The 16,881-nt window shown below is 37.7% G+C and overlaps 2 protein-coding genes across 3 annotated transcripts in view; one reads left to right on the top strand and one right to left on the bottom strand.

Annotated features, from left to right (window-relative positions):
- Positions 1-7: 7 nt before the first annotated feature.
- On the bottom strand, positions 8-4,577 carry LOC137127765 (neuronal vesicle trafficking-associated protein 1-like). Its single transcript, XM_067505150.1, has 5 exons — positions 4,280-4,577; positions 3,853-3,986; positions 3,518-3,634; positions 1,920-2,030; positions 8-1,367 (listed from the first exon to the last, which is right to left on the bottom strand). The coding sequence occupies exons 2-5, from the start codon at positions 3,979-3,981 to the stop codon at positions 1,167-1,169; spliced, it is 558 nt and encodes a 185-aa protein (XP_067361251.1). The 5' UTR covers positions 3,982-3,986; positions 4,280-4,577; the 3' UTR covers positions 8-1,166.
- Positions 4,578-10,320: 5,743 nt separating this feature from the next.
- The window catches only part of tacc1 (transforming, acidic coiled-coil containing protein 1), a 29,370-nt gene continuing 22,809 nt past the window's right edge, over positions 10,321-16,881 (top strand). Inside the window, exon 1 of one of the 2 annotated variants that reach the window (XM_067504177.1) lies at positions 10,321-10,479. Coding sequence is in view for 1 of the 2 variants with exons in the window: in XM_067504176.1 (XP_067360277.1) it covers positions 16,658-16,728 (71 nt within the window). In the remaining variant the exon portion in view is untranslated. Of the gene's footprint in view, positions 10,480-16,382; positions 16,729-16,881 lie in introns of those variants that run through there. The other variant, XM_067504176.1, reaches the window with a different exon arrangement.

Below are 16,881 nucleotides of genomic sequence, written 5' to 3'. Positions count from 1 at the left end.
ATTGGTGTGAAATGTGGGCACTTTATTTTTGTTTTTCATATACATTTTTATGTAGCAAATGCACTTCAATGGTAATCATTACATTATTTGAAAAAGGTATTTGTGACAGTTTGTTAAATGACAAATATATAAAAAAAAAAGCAACAGGACAAGCAACTACTGTCTGATTGTTCCACTACATTAACCTAAATCCAAGTATTTGTGATGGCATACCAACGACCATCTCTGGTGACCATAGTATTGCACAATACATTAGCAATGCAAAAACATTCAATAGTGTAGCATATTATTTATGCAAATAAAAGTAACCATTTGTATCATGTAGCTAGGAAAGAAAAGCACAGAGTGTTCACAAAGAATTCAAATGAATGGAGATGGTCATTAATTCTGCTTAAGAAACTTTGATGCATCAAATACTAAAAACTGCTTAACAGCACTATATATGCAGAGAGCAATATGGGCTGAGTCAAAACACTATTCAAATAGGTGTTTTTCGCTGGTTAAAACATGTCTTCCAGGTTAGGCCTCATTTATTCACAATATCATGACAGCAAAATATTTTGACACACATGACCTTAGTAGCTAATATGCTGCAAATTTTGTTGCCTCGTGAGGAATTTACCGCTTGCTGCACCTCGAGGTCTGACATGCGCTATCAGTATTTATTGAAAAGAAAGAGGTTCAAAGCGAACTGTATTAAAGTCGTGCGTGCATGTGCGTTAAAACAAGCAACGCAGACAAAAGATGGTTCACAGTCATTTTATGATCTGAGTACTAAAGTGAGTTTTGTTACATGTGTATGTACAAAGATAGTGAGAGCGTGTGTGTGTGTCAGTGTATGTGTTTCTGTGGCTTTTCTACATGTTTGCCACTCGGGTTTGAATTGTAAATAAATAACAACATATGCTATTCAAACACACCAGACATCCAACCAACTGTAAGCCTTGCTTTGCTGAAAACATGTTCAAAATGTCCAAGAAATTCCTGCTACAGTACACATCAGCTGAGCAAATCACATCAACAAGGCTGCATAGCACCTCAGGCAAGGGAAGATGATTTTTCACCAACATAAAGCCATGGGACTGAGGTTTGCTTGAATGGCATAACCTTATTATTTATTTATTTTTTTCTGCAGCAGGTGAGGCCACCTCCTGATCCAGGGTTGGTTAAGCCAGCTTCTGGGAAGTCTCCGTCTCTTGCTGGGTAACCTTCTCTTCAGACATGATGGTCATCCATGGTGATACTGACCGGGTGATAGTCTGCTTAGCTATGTTGTAATGGTTGATAAGGGTAAAAAGGCGCCCACGGCCTCCTGGTCCCCGAGGAGGGTAGCTGCCATACATTCCAACTGGCATGCAGCGACCTTGCTGCTCCAGTAAAGGAACAAGTGTAAAAGTTAATAGATCAGTATGTTTGATTTAGGCTAGTATAATAAAACACAAAGTGATTCACAGTTAAGTAAGGGGAGAATGGTCAATAAAAGAAATGAAAGTGACAGGGAGCAAAGGTAACACTTTTAAAAAAATCAAGTCATTAATTCCTGGACAAGTGAATTTGATATGGAAATTGAGAAAGTGGTTGACAATCTTAGCTCCACTGCCATCGATTTTGAAGTAAAACTCTTATTATTCTGCTATACCCTGCTTAACTTCTAATAATAAAATAATATTTATATTAGCTGAATGTGCATTGTTATTATGTTAGGGTTAGGTTTTCATATCATACTCTGAAATGGCATTGATACATGGTATTAGGAGCTGTATGAGAGAGACAGACAGACAGAGGGTTAACCCAGGTTTGCCATACTGTACCATATATAAGCAGCAAACAACATCAGTCAAAAACATTCATATGAAATGGTAACAGTAGTGAGATGACAACGTCAGGCAGGGTCACAAACAATGTTCATAAGTGTTTACCGTGTAAACAAAGTTGTTAGGGCAAGGCTGCTCATACTGGTAGACTTTGTAGACCACCAGGAACACCACACACACCAGAAAGGCCAGGGCACAGATCACCAGCAAAGTCACCTAAAGGAAACACACAATAGCATCTTCTGCATCTACCTTAATGGAGTAATAACATTACAAGTGAGCAGATTGTAACAATAAATGTTGATAGTAGATGTTTTCTTTATATTACCACGTTATACAGCAGTGCAGGGTTAAACTAAAGATATTAATGAAAGTGTTGCACGTTGGTATACATGAGTTATACTGTATATGTTAGATCACTAAATGTTTCTCAGCGAGCTCATTGTGGCTACAGGATATTCTGTATACTGTAACTTGACAGAAAATGGCTTTTGTGACCATCTGTATAGTCCAGCTGCCACCACTCCAGGGACTTATGTAACAGTTACTGGTGGTTGTGGGAGGGAGAGAAGACAAAGTGCGAGAGAAATCACTATTGCGCATAAATAGTTTCAAAGCTGTGTTTTTATTTTTATGAAATGTTGCAATTGAATAGTGAATGAATATGTTCGATGATTCATTTGGAGCCCCTCTCTAGATTTTATTCTAAATTTGTTGGATAACCTGTCACCACTGAGAACCCCTGATATAAATGTTAAATTTCAGCGAATGCTGTATCTGCATATTCTTGAGGATTTCTTGGATCAAAGTGTCATGCATCCAAGCAGTTTTTGTATTTCCCTGTATGTTTTGGAGATGTTCGATAAGATTTTTAACAGCATGTATCAATATGAATAAAAGGATATTCTTTTTGTCTGTCTGTGAGCCCTGCAGTTGCACAGCAGACAGTACAGCATGTACAAAGCAAAGCAACAGGAGCCTATGAAAGACACTATCTGCGATGAAAGGGTTCCCTGCAGCATTTCAAAGCATCAACGTGAGGATACGAGCTCTGTTGTGAGACAGTGATTTGCCTCTTTGCCTTTCAGATGTTTGAGAATTAAAGCTTTATAACTAAAGTCAGACTGACACACCAGAGACACAATTTCTAATGTGTTGATTTTGAATGTGGAGAAAGAACAGTACATATTCTGTGTGCAAATGTAGTTTATGAATGTTAATGTATGGAAATCTTTTAAGTAGACAATTCAGTTAACATAATGGGTTATTTGTTGAAATTTCCTTTTAAGAAGCCATTTTAATCATTCTATATATCCTTCTATATGGTGTCAAAAGGTAAATACATCTGCTAATCAGGGGGACCTTGAGGGTGGTGGGAGGGATGCTGCTGCTTGGAGGCCATCACCATGGCAGCAGCTGAATTAATGAGAGTTTCATGGTGGGGTTAAGTGAATCATGGTGCATTATGTCTCCCTGTGCAGCCCAACAAGATGACAAGCAGCAGAGGACACAGGACATGAAGGTGGTCTCAGTGAAGATGGCACAGACTTGCATTGGAGAGGAAATATTGTGACAGTGGTGACAAATGTCGTTAACTGCAGGGAGACAGCTGCTCTCTGGCATATGTTAATGTGGGAGTGTGAGAGATTATGGAAATGAGATGATATATGAAACACAGATGATAGCACCAGCATTATGCTTACTTTGAGTCGCTCAGAGACGCCTTCGATGATGCTTATTGAAAACTCTGCGATTTTGGGAGACCGTAGCTTTCCCTTCTTGGCCTCGCCATCATAGTCTGCCTTTGTCTTCACCACCACCTAGCAATATCACATTATACACAAGCAGGATCAAAATGGTTTAAATGTTCGCATTTGCCAGCATATTGGGATTGAAGGTCTTGAAGGATGAACACTGGTTACCCAGTAAATGCTTTCTGCAGCCTACTTAACCTAACTGACATAACATAAATACACCAATAGTCGTATAGGGCCCCTCACTGAAATCAGCTGAAAGATCTATTAGAAGAAAATTTTACCTTATCAGGTGGAGGAAACTGCAGCTGACTGGCATCTAATGGTGTTATAAGCGGGATCGTGTCAAATCCGTCTTCAGAAACCCCCTTGCCGTTGTTTTTCTCGCTGAAATTATTTCCCAGTTTAACCATTTTCCCTGCACAAAAGAAAAAGAAGCGCTCATTACTCCAACACAACAGGCTTTACCGATTGTCTTGTGCCCCTGTGTAATTGCATCAATCACTTAAAAAGATACAGCCTATGTGTTGTGTTTTGTATCTCAACACATGCAAATAGCAGTAGAAATCATCAAAACGATGCGAGGCGCTTTGTGGGCCACCAGGAAGCCTGTTAATTGCAAAAGCGCAGGAGAGGACAAGCAAGGCTTCGACATAATGGGACTGATGCATCACCGTGGAAAAAAAAAGGTTACTGCGTTCAAACACTCACCAGATCAGCCGAGTCGCGTTATGAATGTATTTCCCCAGATGTGGTGAATTAATAGTTCCAGCGCTGGTGTTTTTTGTTTTGTTTTGTTTTTGTTTTTTTAGGTGTGACGCAGCCGATTTGCGGAGCCGGTGCACAGTACGGACAGCTGGGTTTGTGAGCCGCGTTACCCCCTAGCTGGATGCTGCTGCTGGCGTCTGGCTGCACTGCAAATGATGTAACATCCTCTTTATATCCATCCATACACGTTTTATCAGCAAATCCGGGACAGCTTGAATTTGCAATAACCTGAATGAACCAAATGTTTTATTGTGTCCAATGATGAGGGGCGGTTCATATAATTTTGTATTTTGTAGAGTGTATTGATTTCAGCTTCTAAGCTGATTGGCTTATTGGCTTTACATTTCTTAGGGCACCTATAACCAATATTTTATTAATAATGTTTCCTTTGACGGTGTGAAAACAATGTGGCAGTGGGAAAGTGATAAAGTCACAGAAAACGATCAACTTATCTCTGAATATTATAAGTTTCGCCACATTATTTTATAACTTTACTGCTCTCTTGTGTCTTTTCACCCTTGCAGGTAGTTTTTTCTCAACAAAAGCTGTATACTTTATCTGTTCAGTACCAAACAATAGACCAAGTTAACAACTAGCCAAAAAAAACAGGTTTTAGCAGCTGAAAAAAACAATGATTCTCTCAGCAGTTGGTGGAGAACAGAAACAAAGCTAAAAGACATTATTGAGGTGACATTAATGAACAGTTGTTTTGTCACTAACATGTCTGGTTGGTTGGACGTTGGCCAAGTCCACTGTCCTAACAGTGATATCACAGTGTCCACTGCAGCAAGGTGACACATTAAACCACTGCAGATGAGCAAAAACTAAACCTTTCAGTTGTGCATTACTCTCTGAAGCTCTATTCAAATTAGCTTCAAATAACAAGTTTTAGATATGTTTAGATTGCACAAACATTGTATAATCTAATATTTTGACAGTGTCCCAATCTAGAAAAGAAGAGACACAAGTGTCCAGGAGTGTTTTATTCAGGTGCTTTTCTAAATCCTCAAATTATTTTATAGTTGTTGTTATTATTGTTATTATTAGATTGTTTAATTCAAACATTTTCTGAATTGATAACATGTGAAGTGAAATACTTCACACCTTCTCTGGTTTTCATTTCCATGATAAGTCTTCAGCTTACAGCAGATGAAAATCATACAGTAAAAAAATGTATCTCTCTGTTGAATTCAGTACACACAACTACAATCATGAGGAACACTTCTGATTTGACAGTTGTCCAAAAGACAAATATATCAAAACCCTCTGGAAGGAAGAGTGGAGAAGTACATAATGCAAGTTGCTTGAAGTCCAGTGTTTCTACAGTGGGTGATGGTTTGGGCTGCTGGGCCAGCTTCTGCTGTTGCTCCACACTGTGTTTTATCCAAAGTCCAAAGTCTATGGGGAGTTTTTAGAGCACTTCATGCTTATTTCTGTTGACAAGCTTTATGGAGACTCTGGTTTTCTTTCCAGCAAGGTGAAGGTCCTGGCCAAGACTGAATGTAGAAAAGATAATACTGAAGGAAGTGGGCATAAGGGGCCAGACAGCCCTATCCATACACCAGGATTGAAACAATGACCAGTCAGGGGCATAAGAGGTAGTTCTCGCCCCCTGGATAGTGGCCACCACCAAGGGGCAAAAACCCTAGACCCTCTAAGTGCTTCCTTCAGCTTTCAAATCCAATGGCAGTGGAGCAGAAGTAGGGAGCTGTGAATCACCCTGTTGGATTGGGACAGAGAGTCCACACAACACAGATGGTCCCGTGGCTGAACTGTCAGTGGCTGGCAAAAGCCCTGGAAACCATTCGGCCCCCACCTGTCTCTGTGCCACCAGGATCACAGCAGGATCACATGACTGGCACATCCAATTCCACACCCAGGAAAATAAGAGACTGGGTTGGGAGGGGTGAAATGTTCTGCCAGTTAATTGGAAAACCCAGAAACAATAAATGAGACACCAGAGTTGCCATCTGCAGGAAAGCTTGATCCTGAGACAGGGCAAGGAGAAGGAGATCGTCCAACAGCACTCTCATACCGGCAGCGTGCAACGGAGCCAGCACTGTCTCCAGAAGGTGCAGCAATCCCAGTAAACAAAAACTCCATTTGGTTAAAAATAAAAAATATTTATTACAACTAAAAGGAGATCCAAAGATACAAAAAACGAATTAAACCCAATAAAATGTAATTAAAATTTAATTCCAATTCAATAAAATGCAATAAAAGAAACTGCTAAGTTCAACTTGTTTCAAATGTGTAGAAAAGACGTGAGTGTCACTAGAGCTGTGTAATAATTCAGGGGCTGCATCTTTTGAAGGACGTGATGTGGTCTGCAGAGGCAACCTGCCATCGACAGTTTGGTCTATGAATCATTTCCTATTTACGTCACCAGTTATTTCCATTTCAATGTGGCAGCCAATCCACTGAGCTAACTGCTAACTGGCTAGCCACTAACTAATATCACAGAGCTTAATATATTTTCTGAAAACCTGCCCATACGTTTTGATAGCACAGCGGCTAGGAACTGATGTCACATAAACAAATACACGCAAAGCATTATGGGATATTTTAGGCTGTGAAGGATCCACTGATTGGAGCCTTCTTTGCCAGGTGGTTGTCAGGGGAAAGTAGATCACATTTGTAGGAACCTTGTTACAACGGCGTGATGCAGCTGGTCTTCAAAAGCAGCTTTCAAAGTAAGTAGCCCTGAAATTGAGACACAGCTTGCTATGTTGCCTAAGGATGATCCTCCTCCTACAGCATTTCATACATGTAGTCCTGAGGATACTTTACCTACCTCAGTTAAATTAGTTGATAGGAGAAACGGAAACAAATGTGAACAATTTCCCAAAAACATTAGTTAAAATAGTTTACTTTTGTTTTCCTAAGATTTTCATTTACATATTATCTGTTTCGTAGTCCTGACAGTGTAGCATGACATGTTCTAATATCTCATCTTGCCCATAGTGTCCAAGTCTTGATATTAACATCTCATCTCTTCTGGTTCTTCCATAACATCTCATCTCTGCTACTTTCCACTGAATCCTGTAAAATCACTGTCATTTCCCTTCTGCCCCCGTTGCTTCTGCCATCTTTCTATCAATCTCTACTTAATAATGCTCTTGGCTTCTACATAAGTTAATTATCCACATAGTCATTTTGTTGCTGCCATTCTTTTCATCCCAATATGTGTTGAAGTAATTAATTAATAATAACGCATCATTCAAGCACATTAGAGTTTTATTCTCCATTAGTACAATCACCATTACATTTTCATTATCACAATTACCCCATAGTGTGTTGTGAACATTAAAATGCCCACAACATACTGCTTTTCTTTGTATATAGACAACAAACATAGGAAAGCTTTGTATAAGGGTAATATTACACTAATTATAATGCCTTTCTCCCTATTTTGACTATTATATACTCAAACTCTGTTCCTTTTCTTAAAAACTCTATATTGCATTCTTAATAAGAAAAATATTACAGCCTCCTTCATTTTCCTCTTCTCTGTCTCTATGGATACCATCATACCTTTTAATAACAAAATCTAATGTGACTTAAGCTAAGTTTCTTGAACACATAACATCAACATCTGTTTGAGACCCTCTATAAAACCATTACATTTCTAAATTTCTATATATTCACTATATATATATATATATATATATATATATATATATATATATATATATATATATATATATATATATATATATTTTGAAAAGTGGTGTGAAAAAGGTGTGAAACCAATGGAAATGTGTCTGCAAGAAAAGATTTCTGCGACGCTAAAAAAGTGATAATGGTGGGGTATCTATGAATAAATTAAATTTAAACTATTTAGAAAATGTGACTTTGTTGGGCATTTTATTTTAATGGATTAGGTGTTAATAAGCTGAGTGAACCAAACCTTTTTAAATTTTGAAAGAAAAAAGTTCATTTGCATGAAACCCTGAAGCCCTAAAAACAATGTCCACAAATCTGAATCCAAACACAGACGACGTCTTTCTTTTACTTTTCTTGGATCCTATAAATAATAGATATGTTTTCTGGGTTTTTAAGTGACAGAAAATCACCATCTTCATTGGGTCAGGATTGAGTACACTTATGCTAAATATGATTTTACTTATAGTCTACAAATAGAAAAAAACAGCATGGCATCAATAAATCTATGTTACCTTGACAGTTAAAACTTTAAAGAATGCTTTCACTGGTATTGAACTTGCTTCCTTTGTTTCTAGTTTGAGTAGTACATGTAAATGAATGCAATTTACATTAAAGCCGAGAAATATTTTAATACAGCAAAGGCAGAGGAAAGTTAAAAAGCATCAATATAAGTTTACACCCCAAACTAAAGCCACAAGAAGCAAGTTAAAAATGTATTAAGTTGCCCTTAAACTCCTCAAAGTATTTATACAGTGCACAGTAAATAAAACACACAACCTTTTTACTTTACATGGGGCCTTTACATTTCCTCATGTGTATCTAGAAATATTGGGATGAAGCTGTGTCCAGCAGCATGTTGTCAGGCTACAGCGTGAATAAGAGCACTCGAAGAGTCCAGCCTGTTTACGCACAAGCAGGCAGCAAAAGAAACAATGACAATGATCTCATCACATATATAAGGTGGAAACCAAACCTCTTTAGTGGAGTCTCACCTTGGTCTGGTGACAAATGCAGTGGTTTAAGGTGATGCTGCTTGCTGCTGGGTGTGTGATGAGTCTGTGGTTTAAGGTGAAGTAATGTGTTTCCTCCCCTCAGGGTCTGAAAAGTGAAGTCATGCGTTTCCTGAAAGTAAATACGATGTGGCGAGGAAGTGACTGTGCAGTAACACAGTCTGTTCCTTTAGATATGAAACAATAACTGAGCTGGATAAGGAATGAAGCTTTGCTTTCATGCAAAATAATTTATAACTGCTTTTATTTAAGTGTGTGAAATTTGGAACAATCAATTTAATATTTAACTTCTACCCTTTGAGAAGTTTCACTTTGGTTCCTTTTGTCCTAATTTTTCTTATAAATATTTTTGTTGATATAATCGTTTTAATTCTCCAGTAGCAGGTTCAGCCACTGCAGAACACTTCTCTGCAGAGATTAAGAAGCCTGCCATGTCCTCAGCACTGTAGACACTGTATTGGTTGTTGATGTTGACTTGTATTATTAGATGTGGAGTGTTATAAACACACAAGCTGAATGCAGGCAGCTACATAACAGAAAATCTACATGATACAGAAAATCATAAGTTCCAATAGTGCAATTGTACAGTGTACTGAATTTCTGTTTAGCAGTATATCAGGGCTGCAGTTGCATTCTCAGGACGAACACTAGAGGGAGATATCAGATTATGATTGTGTCATTTGCAGTGTGACGATTCTTTGATGATTTGTTATGTGAATTTAATTTCTACTGCAAATTGAAATCTAATTTCCATTGGCATTGAGATTAACCACTAAAATCACAGGCATTTACTAAGTGTGTCCTTCTCCAGAATGGCTAAGTTGAGTTAAGAAAATGGATCGGCTGTTCTACTAAAAACAAACGTAAAAGCACAAAACATCAAATAAGTAGCATCATAAGTAAATTTAGTAAAAAGTATCACGATGTAAATTTGCATTGTAAGTCAGTTGTAACTCTAAAAGAGAAAAGTGACGCAAAAGGAGTAACTCATGTAGCTATCAGACTACTCATTTATGAGGTAATACTCTGATTAGTTCATATTGCAACATTATTATAAAAGTGGGATGAAGTTATGTACTCATTCATGAGTAAACGCTGCAGGGTGCTTGGAATTAGCAGATACTGTAAAGCAACTGAAAATGTCTCATGTCTTAACTTGCACAGTGTAAAGTGTGTGACCAAATGTTACGTACAAAACACTACAGCTGCTTTGTCTTCAAACCCACTCAGTTCTTGGCTCTTTGCCCAGAAAGTTCATTCCCCACTTCCCATCCAGCCACATGGACTAAGCCCCGCCACGCAGAAAGAACAAGTATTCTCACTGACACAGCGGCAACTCAGAGAGACGCCTGACTACAGCCTCCCTTCAGGAATTCTGTCACTGACCAAGGACTTTGAAATCCACTGGGTTGAGAAGTACACAAACGTCAAAGGACACCAGCCGCAGCCTGTCAGTCTTTAGAGAAGGTATGATTTACATTCTGACCGTTTGTCAGCAATCTACTAGCCAGGTGAACCACTATTCATGGCATAATGTACTCTGAGCAAACTATAAAGTATGTTTGAATTGTTAAACTATGGTAGTTTTTCTGGTTTAAATGTGCTGAATTATCGACAGTCTGTCAGGTGACTCACTGAATGTGCTGTGTCTGGTTTAAAAGTCCTGCTGCCATGCAGGAGCTATTGTAAAACACAAAGACTCTTTTCATGATGAATAATTCCCTACACTGACCCAGCAGTTTGTTGCGTATGTGATGTGCAGAGCTGCTGAATACATCTGTTTATTTAAGCTTTTCTGATGATTTACATTAAAAGGCAGCTTACTGAAATGTAGTAATAACTTTGAGAGGAATTAGTGGCAAAGTTTACAATAAAGAACTTTGTAGTTAAAGACATTTTTTTCAAGCTTAATACTGAAGCTGGATGTTCTTGTAACAGGCAGCAGTAACTGAGCTGTATAAACAGGATGCTGGTCTACACACACACACACACACACACACACACACACACACACACACACACACACACACACACACACACACACACAAACCCTCTGAGGCACAGGCACCACCATCAGGATTGTAATAGGCTAAATGAGATGTTTCTCTACAAACTGGTGGTTTGTTATTGTGGACAAATTGCTTGGAGGCTGCATCATGTGAGCATTTGGGCTGCTGAAGTTTCTGGAGGATTTCCTCAGAAGATGAAGTCACAGGGAGACACACCCAGCCTTGGAACTCTGAGTAAGAAATGCCACTGGTGGAAGATGTTCAGCAGTGACTGTGAATTGCCGGGAGGAAGCTGTAGCTTTGTTGGAATTTCTATTCAGTACAAGTCATTTGGTCAGGATGTGGTATTCATACTGGGATACATGGCGTGATACACATGGTTGTTTCCACTTCAGACTTAGAAACAAAAGCCTTATGGCAGCTTTAATAGGATTATTCAATGTGTTTTATTTTCAAAACAATGACAATTATGCAAGAGATGTGAAATTTGAAAGGATTTTTCTTGCTACATTAAAGTAAAAAACATATATCAGTGGTATGTGGAATGAAATGAAGGTCATTTCCTCTCAGCTAAAAAGATCAACTTGCCTGACCTGTGATCTTCTGAAAACATTTAAGTCCCAACTTCCTGACATCCCCTTTACACACATAAACAATACATTCAAGTATCAGAGTTTATAGTCAAGTTTTAAAATAATACAATCTTTTGTTTTCAGACTAAAAGTTCTGTTCTGACCTCTCAGCCTCAGATTTAGTGGTGCAGCCAGACATGGCTGGGAGGGCAGACAAGAGTGGGAAGGGAAGTTGGGGGGGTCGGGGGGTGAGTAAACTCAGGACTTATCTGCTTCTGCTCCCGTGCCTCTCAATGGGAGCACAGATTACAATAACACAGTAATGGACGAGCACAGACAGAAATGAAATGAATGTGATTTGAGTGTAGTGGGGCAGGGCAGTTTTCCACTTTTGTTTGGTTTAAAAAGAAGAAACGGTTAAAGTATAATCGAATGAAAAATCACAAACATTATTAAAGCTCTTCATAAAGAGTTTCCTCAGTAGAATATTTATAATATCATATCTAGTACATCTAGAGTGCCATGAAAAAAACAAAAGCATTGAAGCACTCAGTCCTTACAGTCAAAAACATAATTTTCTCATTAAATATTTGGAACATTTATCCACTCTATCCTATATATTTCCTTATTTAACACTTGATCTGCACACCTATCTATCTATTGCAGTCCTCTCGGGACTGAAACATTATAGTGAAGTGAACGTCTATCTGTCTGCAGGGGCTGACTTAAAAGTTACTGTTTCATTTTGTGGCTGTGACCACTCGTGACTTCATTGCTGTGCACTGTACATTGTTATGCATATATTGCACAACTCCTTCATTTCTTCATACACTTTTCAATGAACCGTTGAACAAACTGTGGTCAGCTTTAAGCAGTGCAATATCAGGCAAGATCTACACACACATACACACAGAAACTGAAAATTACAGACTCAATACTTGCAGCACAGCCCGGCCCTTTACCATAATGGAAGCAGTAAAAATGAATGACATCCTGCGTTCTCTGGAGAAAAGATGATTGGTGATGATGGAGTAACTTTTGTCATGTGGTTACATTTAATGAGGAAAGACTTGGACTGGCTGTGCTCTCAGTCTACCAGCTGATGTCAGGCTTCACTCATTGACAGATCAGGATTGTTATTGTCTGGAAAACTATTTACTCTGACCTCCCACAAGGTGGCGGAATAATGTGAAGCTTATATAAAATAGTTTATTTATTTATTTTTGCCCTCTTCCTCGAGGGATTCCTTATTCTTATGAAGGAGACAATCAGTTATTTGTCATCCCGCTCTGCTCAGGTTGGTTCAGTCTGAGACTAGACTAACCTTCAATCATGCAGATCACCACCTTCTTAATGGTGAATGTGTTTGTCTCTTTATTTTGCTGTTCTGTTTTGAGGTTGGGCAGAAGGTGGTGGAGTGGTTAGCACTTCTGCCTCACAGCTAGAAGATACGTGATTTCTACCAGAAACTCCAGTTTCCCCTCACTCCAAAGAGATGCTTGTTACGCTAATTATTGACTGCAAATTGCCTGTGTGTGAATGTGAGTGCAAATAGTTGTCTGTCCTCTTGTCTGTCTGTGTATGTCCATGGTGAACCCTGGCTCTCACCCAGCGACACCTTGGATAGGCTTCATCTCCTGTGACCCTCAACAAAATAAATGGTTACAGATTATGAGCAGATATTATCAATCCATCAACCTTTCAAAAGACTTAATCAGATTAGAATGTTGATAATTTGGCATAATCCTGGATTTTTTTGGTTCTTTGAACCAAGCTGGTTTAAAATTTACTTGGAGCTGTTGTCATAGCAACAACTTCTTAAGACCAAACCTGCAAGAATGCAGGCTCATTTACAGTTAGCTGTACCAGGACTAACACATGAAGTCATTTTCAGATCGAATGGGTCACTTTCCTAACGATAAAAAAAAATAAAATGTTTGTCTGACCATTACAATTCCATGTACTTTTTATCGTATAAAACTACATGGTATTATACAGGTTTACATGTTTTATATATATATATATATATATATATATATATTACACAAGTATACATGTTTACAAACTAAAACAAAATATCCAGATTTTGAGATACGGTGACGAAAAGAAAAATATCTAAAAATATCAAAATATCAAAATATCTATCTGTCATTTGAGGGCCAATGCTTATTACATTAGTGCAGAACTCAGTTTGTTAAAAATTGTATGTGTATCATTGTTCAAGATATTATAGTAAAGTTTTCAACCACACTAGTAATGAATTAATATCACTCGTGGCCAGAACATGTAAATATCTAATATAACAAAACTGAAAGGGGCAGCAATCAGAATATGATGTAATACAATGAGACACAGTAATATTGATAGTAAAATTCACACACATGTAAAATAAGACTTATGGACATGAATCTATTATTATACACCATTGCATGCTAGAATTGTTTTTGACACCCCTACCTGTAATCACATGATCAACACTCAATCAAATGAGTGCTAATCATGATTTCAACTGTCCACTCTTCTGGCCTTTTTTAAGGAACAAACACGTCAAACTTCTTTCTGAGTACCCAGGATCCACCTTTATGTAAACCAGTTTATTAGATATTAAGGCATTTGGGTACCTCCAAATAAAAACATTCACATACAATCAAAATTTTACAAGTAGTAATTTTGTATAAATTCTTGGTGCCATGGACAGTGTTTTCATATTCACAATTAGATTTTATGAGATTCAGAAGTTCATTCTTATCCCATTTTATGCATTTTATACCCAAAACGTTTTTAAAGTCTCGATAGGTTTACAGTATGAATGGGTAGAATCAAGAACCTGGGTCATAAAAAAAATAAATACAGGTATGATCTGTAAAAACAAAAAAACAAAACTGTGGTTTGTGTTAGAATTCAGATTTTTTATTTGTGTTGCATTAAATTTAATCAGCCGAGCAGAGATTTCACAAGTGAATAAAAACAACCTTGGCATACATCCAAGTTAAGACAGAACGCTCACTTTTTGTAAGAAGTTCAACCTGAGGGTGAGCACATATTATAGTTATTCTGTTTATGTAGTAAGAACCACAGAATATTATTGAGCAATACATGTCTCTATATCTTCTGGGCAAGTTGTTAAATGTTAACTTTTTTATTTCCTATATTGCTCAAGAGGCCAGTGTGTGTTGTAGCTGCCAGGTAAGTATCCTATGAACCTTGTTTCTAGCTTGTTCTAGGAGTAATTCATGTGGTATTATGGCCATAAAAGATAAATTCAGCGTGTGTCACATAGACCTGCTATATGTTAATATTTGTTAAGCTGCATTCAGTTGAATTTATAGTCCTATTTGATTCAATTGATTTGAGCACTTTAATCATAGTAATTTACTAATTTATTTTCACAAATTTTGAACTTGCTTCTTTTGTTCAAGTTTGGATAGTACATTTACATGAATGCCAATAAACTTCCCTCTGACTTCTTTTGCTGAAAATATCTCTATGCCTCCAGATGACATCAACTGGAGGAACCTTCAGTTTAGATTTTGTCATCTTGTTGTTCACACTATGAAATCTATGATTAACCTACTTTTCAGCTAGAAGCAGAGAAATATTTTTTACAGGAAAGTTTAAAAGCATTAATGTACATTTGAACTAAAGCCATAGAAAGCAAGTTGAAAATTGATGAAGTCCTCCTTTAAGAAAAATTAACACTTATAGATAAGCTGTGCATACTTAATTACTAATTAACTAACTAACTTAATTACATACTTAATAATTATTGTGTGAATGTATCCCTTTAGGGGGCAATCCACATAATAGAAGCATTATAAACTTTATGAACTAGCATGCACAATTTCAACAAAAGCTCATCTCAACTGTCAGGATTGTGAATGAGGATTTAACTTAATATAAAAACCCGAAAAACTGTTGACATACCTCTGTTATCTGCAGAAATTAGACACTCCCTTCTTCTTTGTCTGATCTTATTTAACACAACTTTTTTCACAACTTTCACAAGTCTGTGTTTGAATGTGTGGAATTATGGAGATTACTTTTCTTGTTATTAACCCTTTGACCTGTGTTCAGCTTAAAACTGAACAGAGTGCCTTTGTGAATGTCAGACTCTGCAATGGCACGTTTACAAATTGCTCAAGTTGGTCATGATTTCAACAGCCGCTTCATACAGCGTCTGTTTAATTAAATAAACCATTCACTGCACCTCCTTTGCCTAAAATCAAATGTTTCCAAACCATGTATCCTCAAATACAGACACTGTGAATGAAAGCACAAGTGCTGAAGAATGACAATTTAGTTGGGTTTGTTTTAATTGGTATTCAAGCCAAAGAACAACAAAAGGATCAGGTGCACCACTTCAAACCTGTCACCAGCTGTACTACAGATACAGTTTTAGCACTATGGCTTAAAGTGCAACTTGTTCCTGCTGCCTATGAGAGCACAATCCAAGTAAAGTTTGGCACATACTGTATGTTTCACATATGAGTCATTTCTATAAACCTCACACTGATTTGGTCCTAAATCATTTAGAATAACATCACATTTTCTATATTAACTGGAAAAATAATACATACATAGCTTATCACTATACTATATGAATAGCTTCCACTTTAACGATCAGTGGCCCAATGCTCCTCCTGCAGTTTCAAGAACTGGTCAAGCCAGATTTCTCCAAAGCCTGGAGCAACAGCCTCAAACATGAATCTATTTCCATTTCGTCTAATGGCTCAAAAAAAAAATAACAAAACTTTTCATGGCTAAGACTTTCTACCTAAACAACTGGGCTCACGAGACACAAGATGATCCCTCCCAATTTTATTACTCTACAGTGTCAGCTGCTGAATGTTGACTTCTAGTTAACTACAGTAGGTACAGGGAGGAGACTTGAGAAGGGAGGTACAAAAAGGATCCACTTGTCAAGAGGAAAAAAACAATCTGACAGCGCAAGAGTAGCTTCTGCACAATCTTTAAGGAGTACAACAGCGTATGCCTTCTAGCTAAGGGAAATACACACTCTTACTGGTTGTGGTTTCAATTCGCCGACTGCAGAGAGGGATCATAATGGGCGGCACCATAAGTCAAACGAGGAGCAGCAGGCGAGCCAGCACAAGGGGTCATACCGACAGTTTAACGTGAGTCAAATCACTCACCTGTTTAATGCAGATGTTGAATTACATTACAGAAAATAATTTCTTCAGTCTAAATTCGGTGGCTTAAAACTGGTGTTGCTTTAATTTAAGCCGATTGACAACAGACTTTTTATCTCACCCACATTACTAGTTTTT

This window comes from Channa argus, chromosome 5, assembly GCF_033026475.1.
Source record: "Channa argus isolate prfri chromosome 5, Channa argus male v1.0, whole genome shotgun sequence".
NCBI lineage: Eukaryota > Metazoa > Chordata > Actinopteri > Anabantiformes > Channidae > Channa > Channa argus.
Note: the sequence above shows the minus strand (reverse complement) of the source record. Positions and strands in the feature narration are given on the sequence as shown.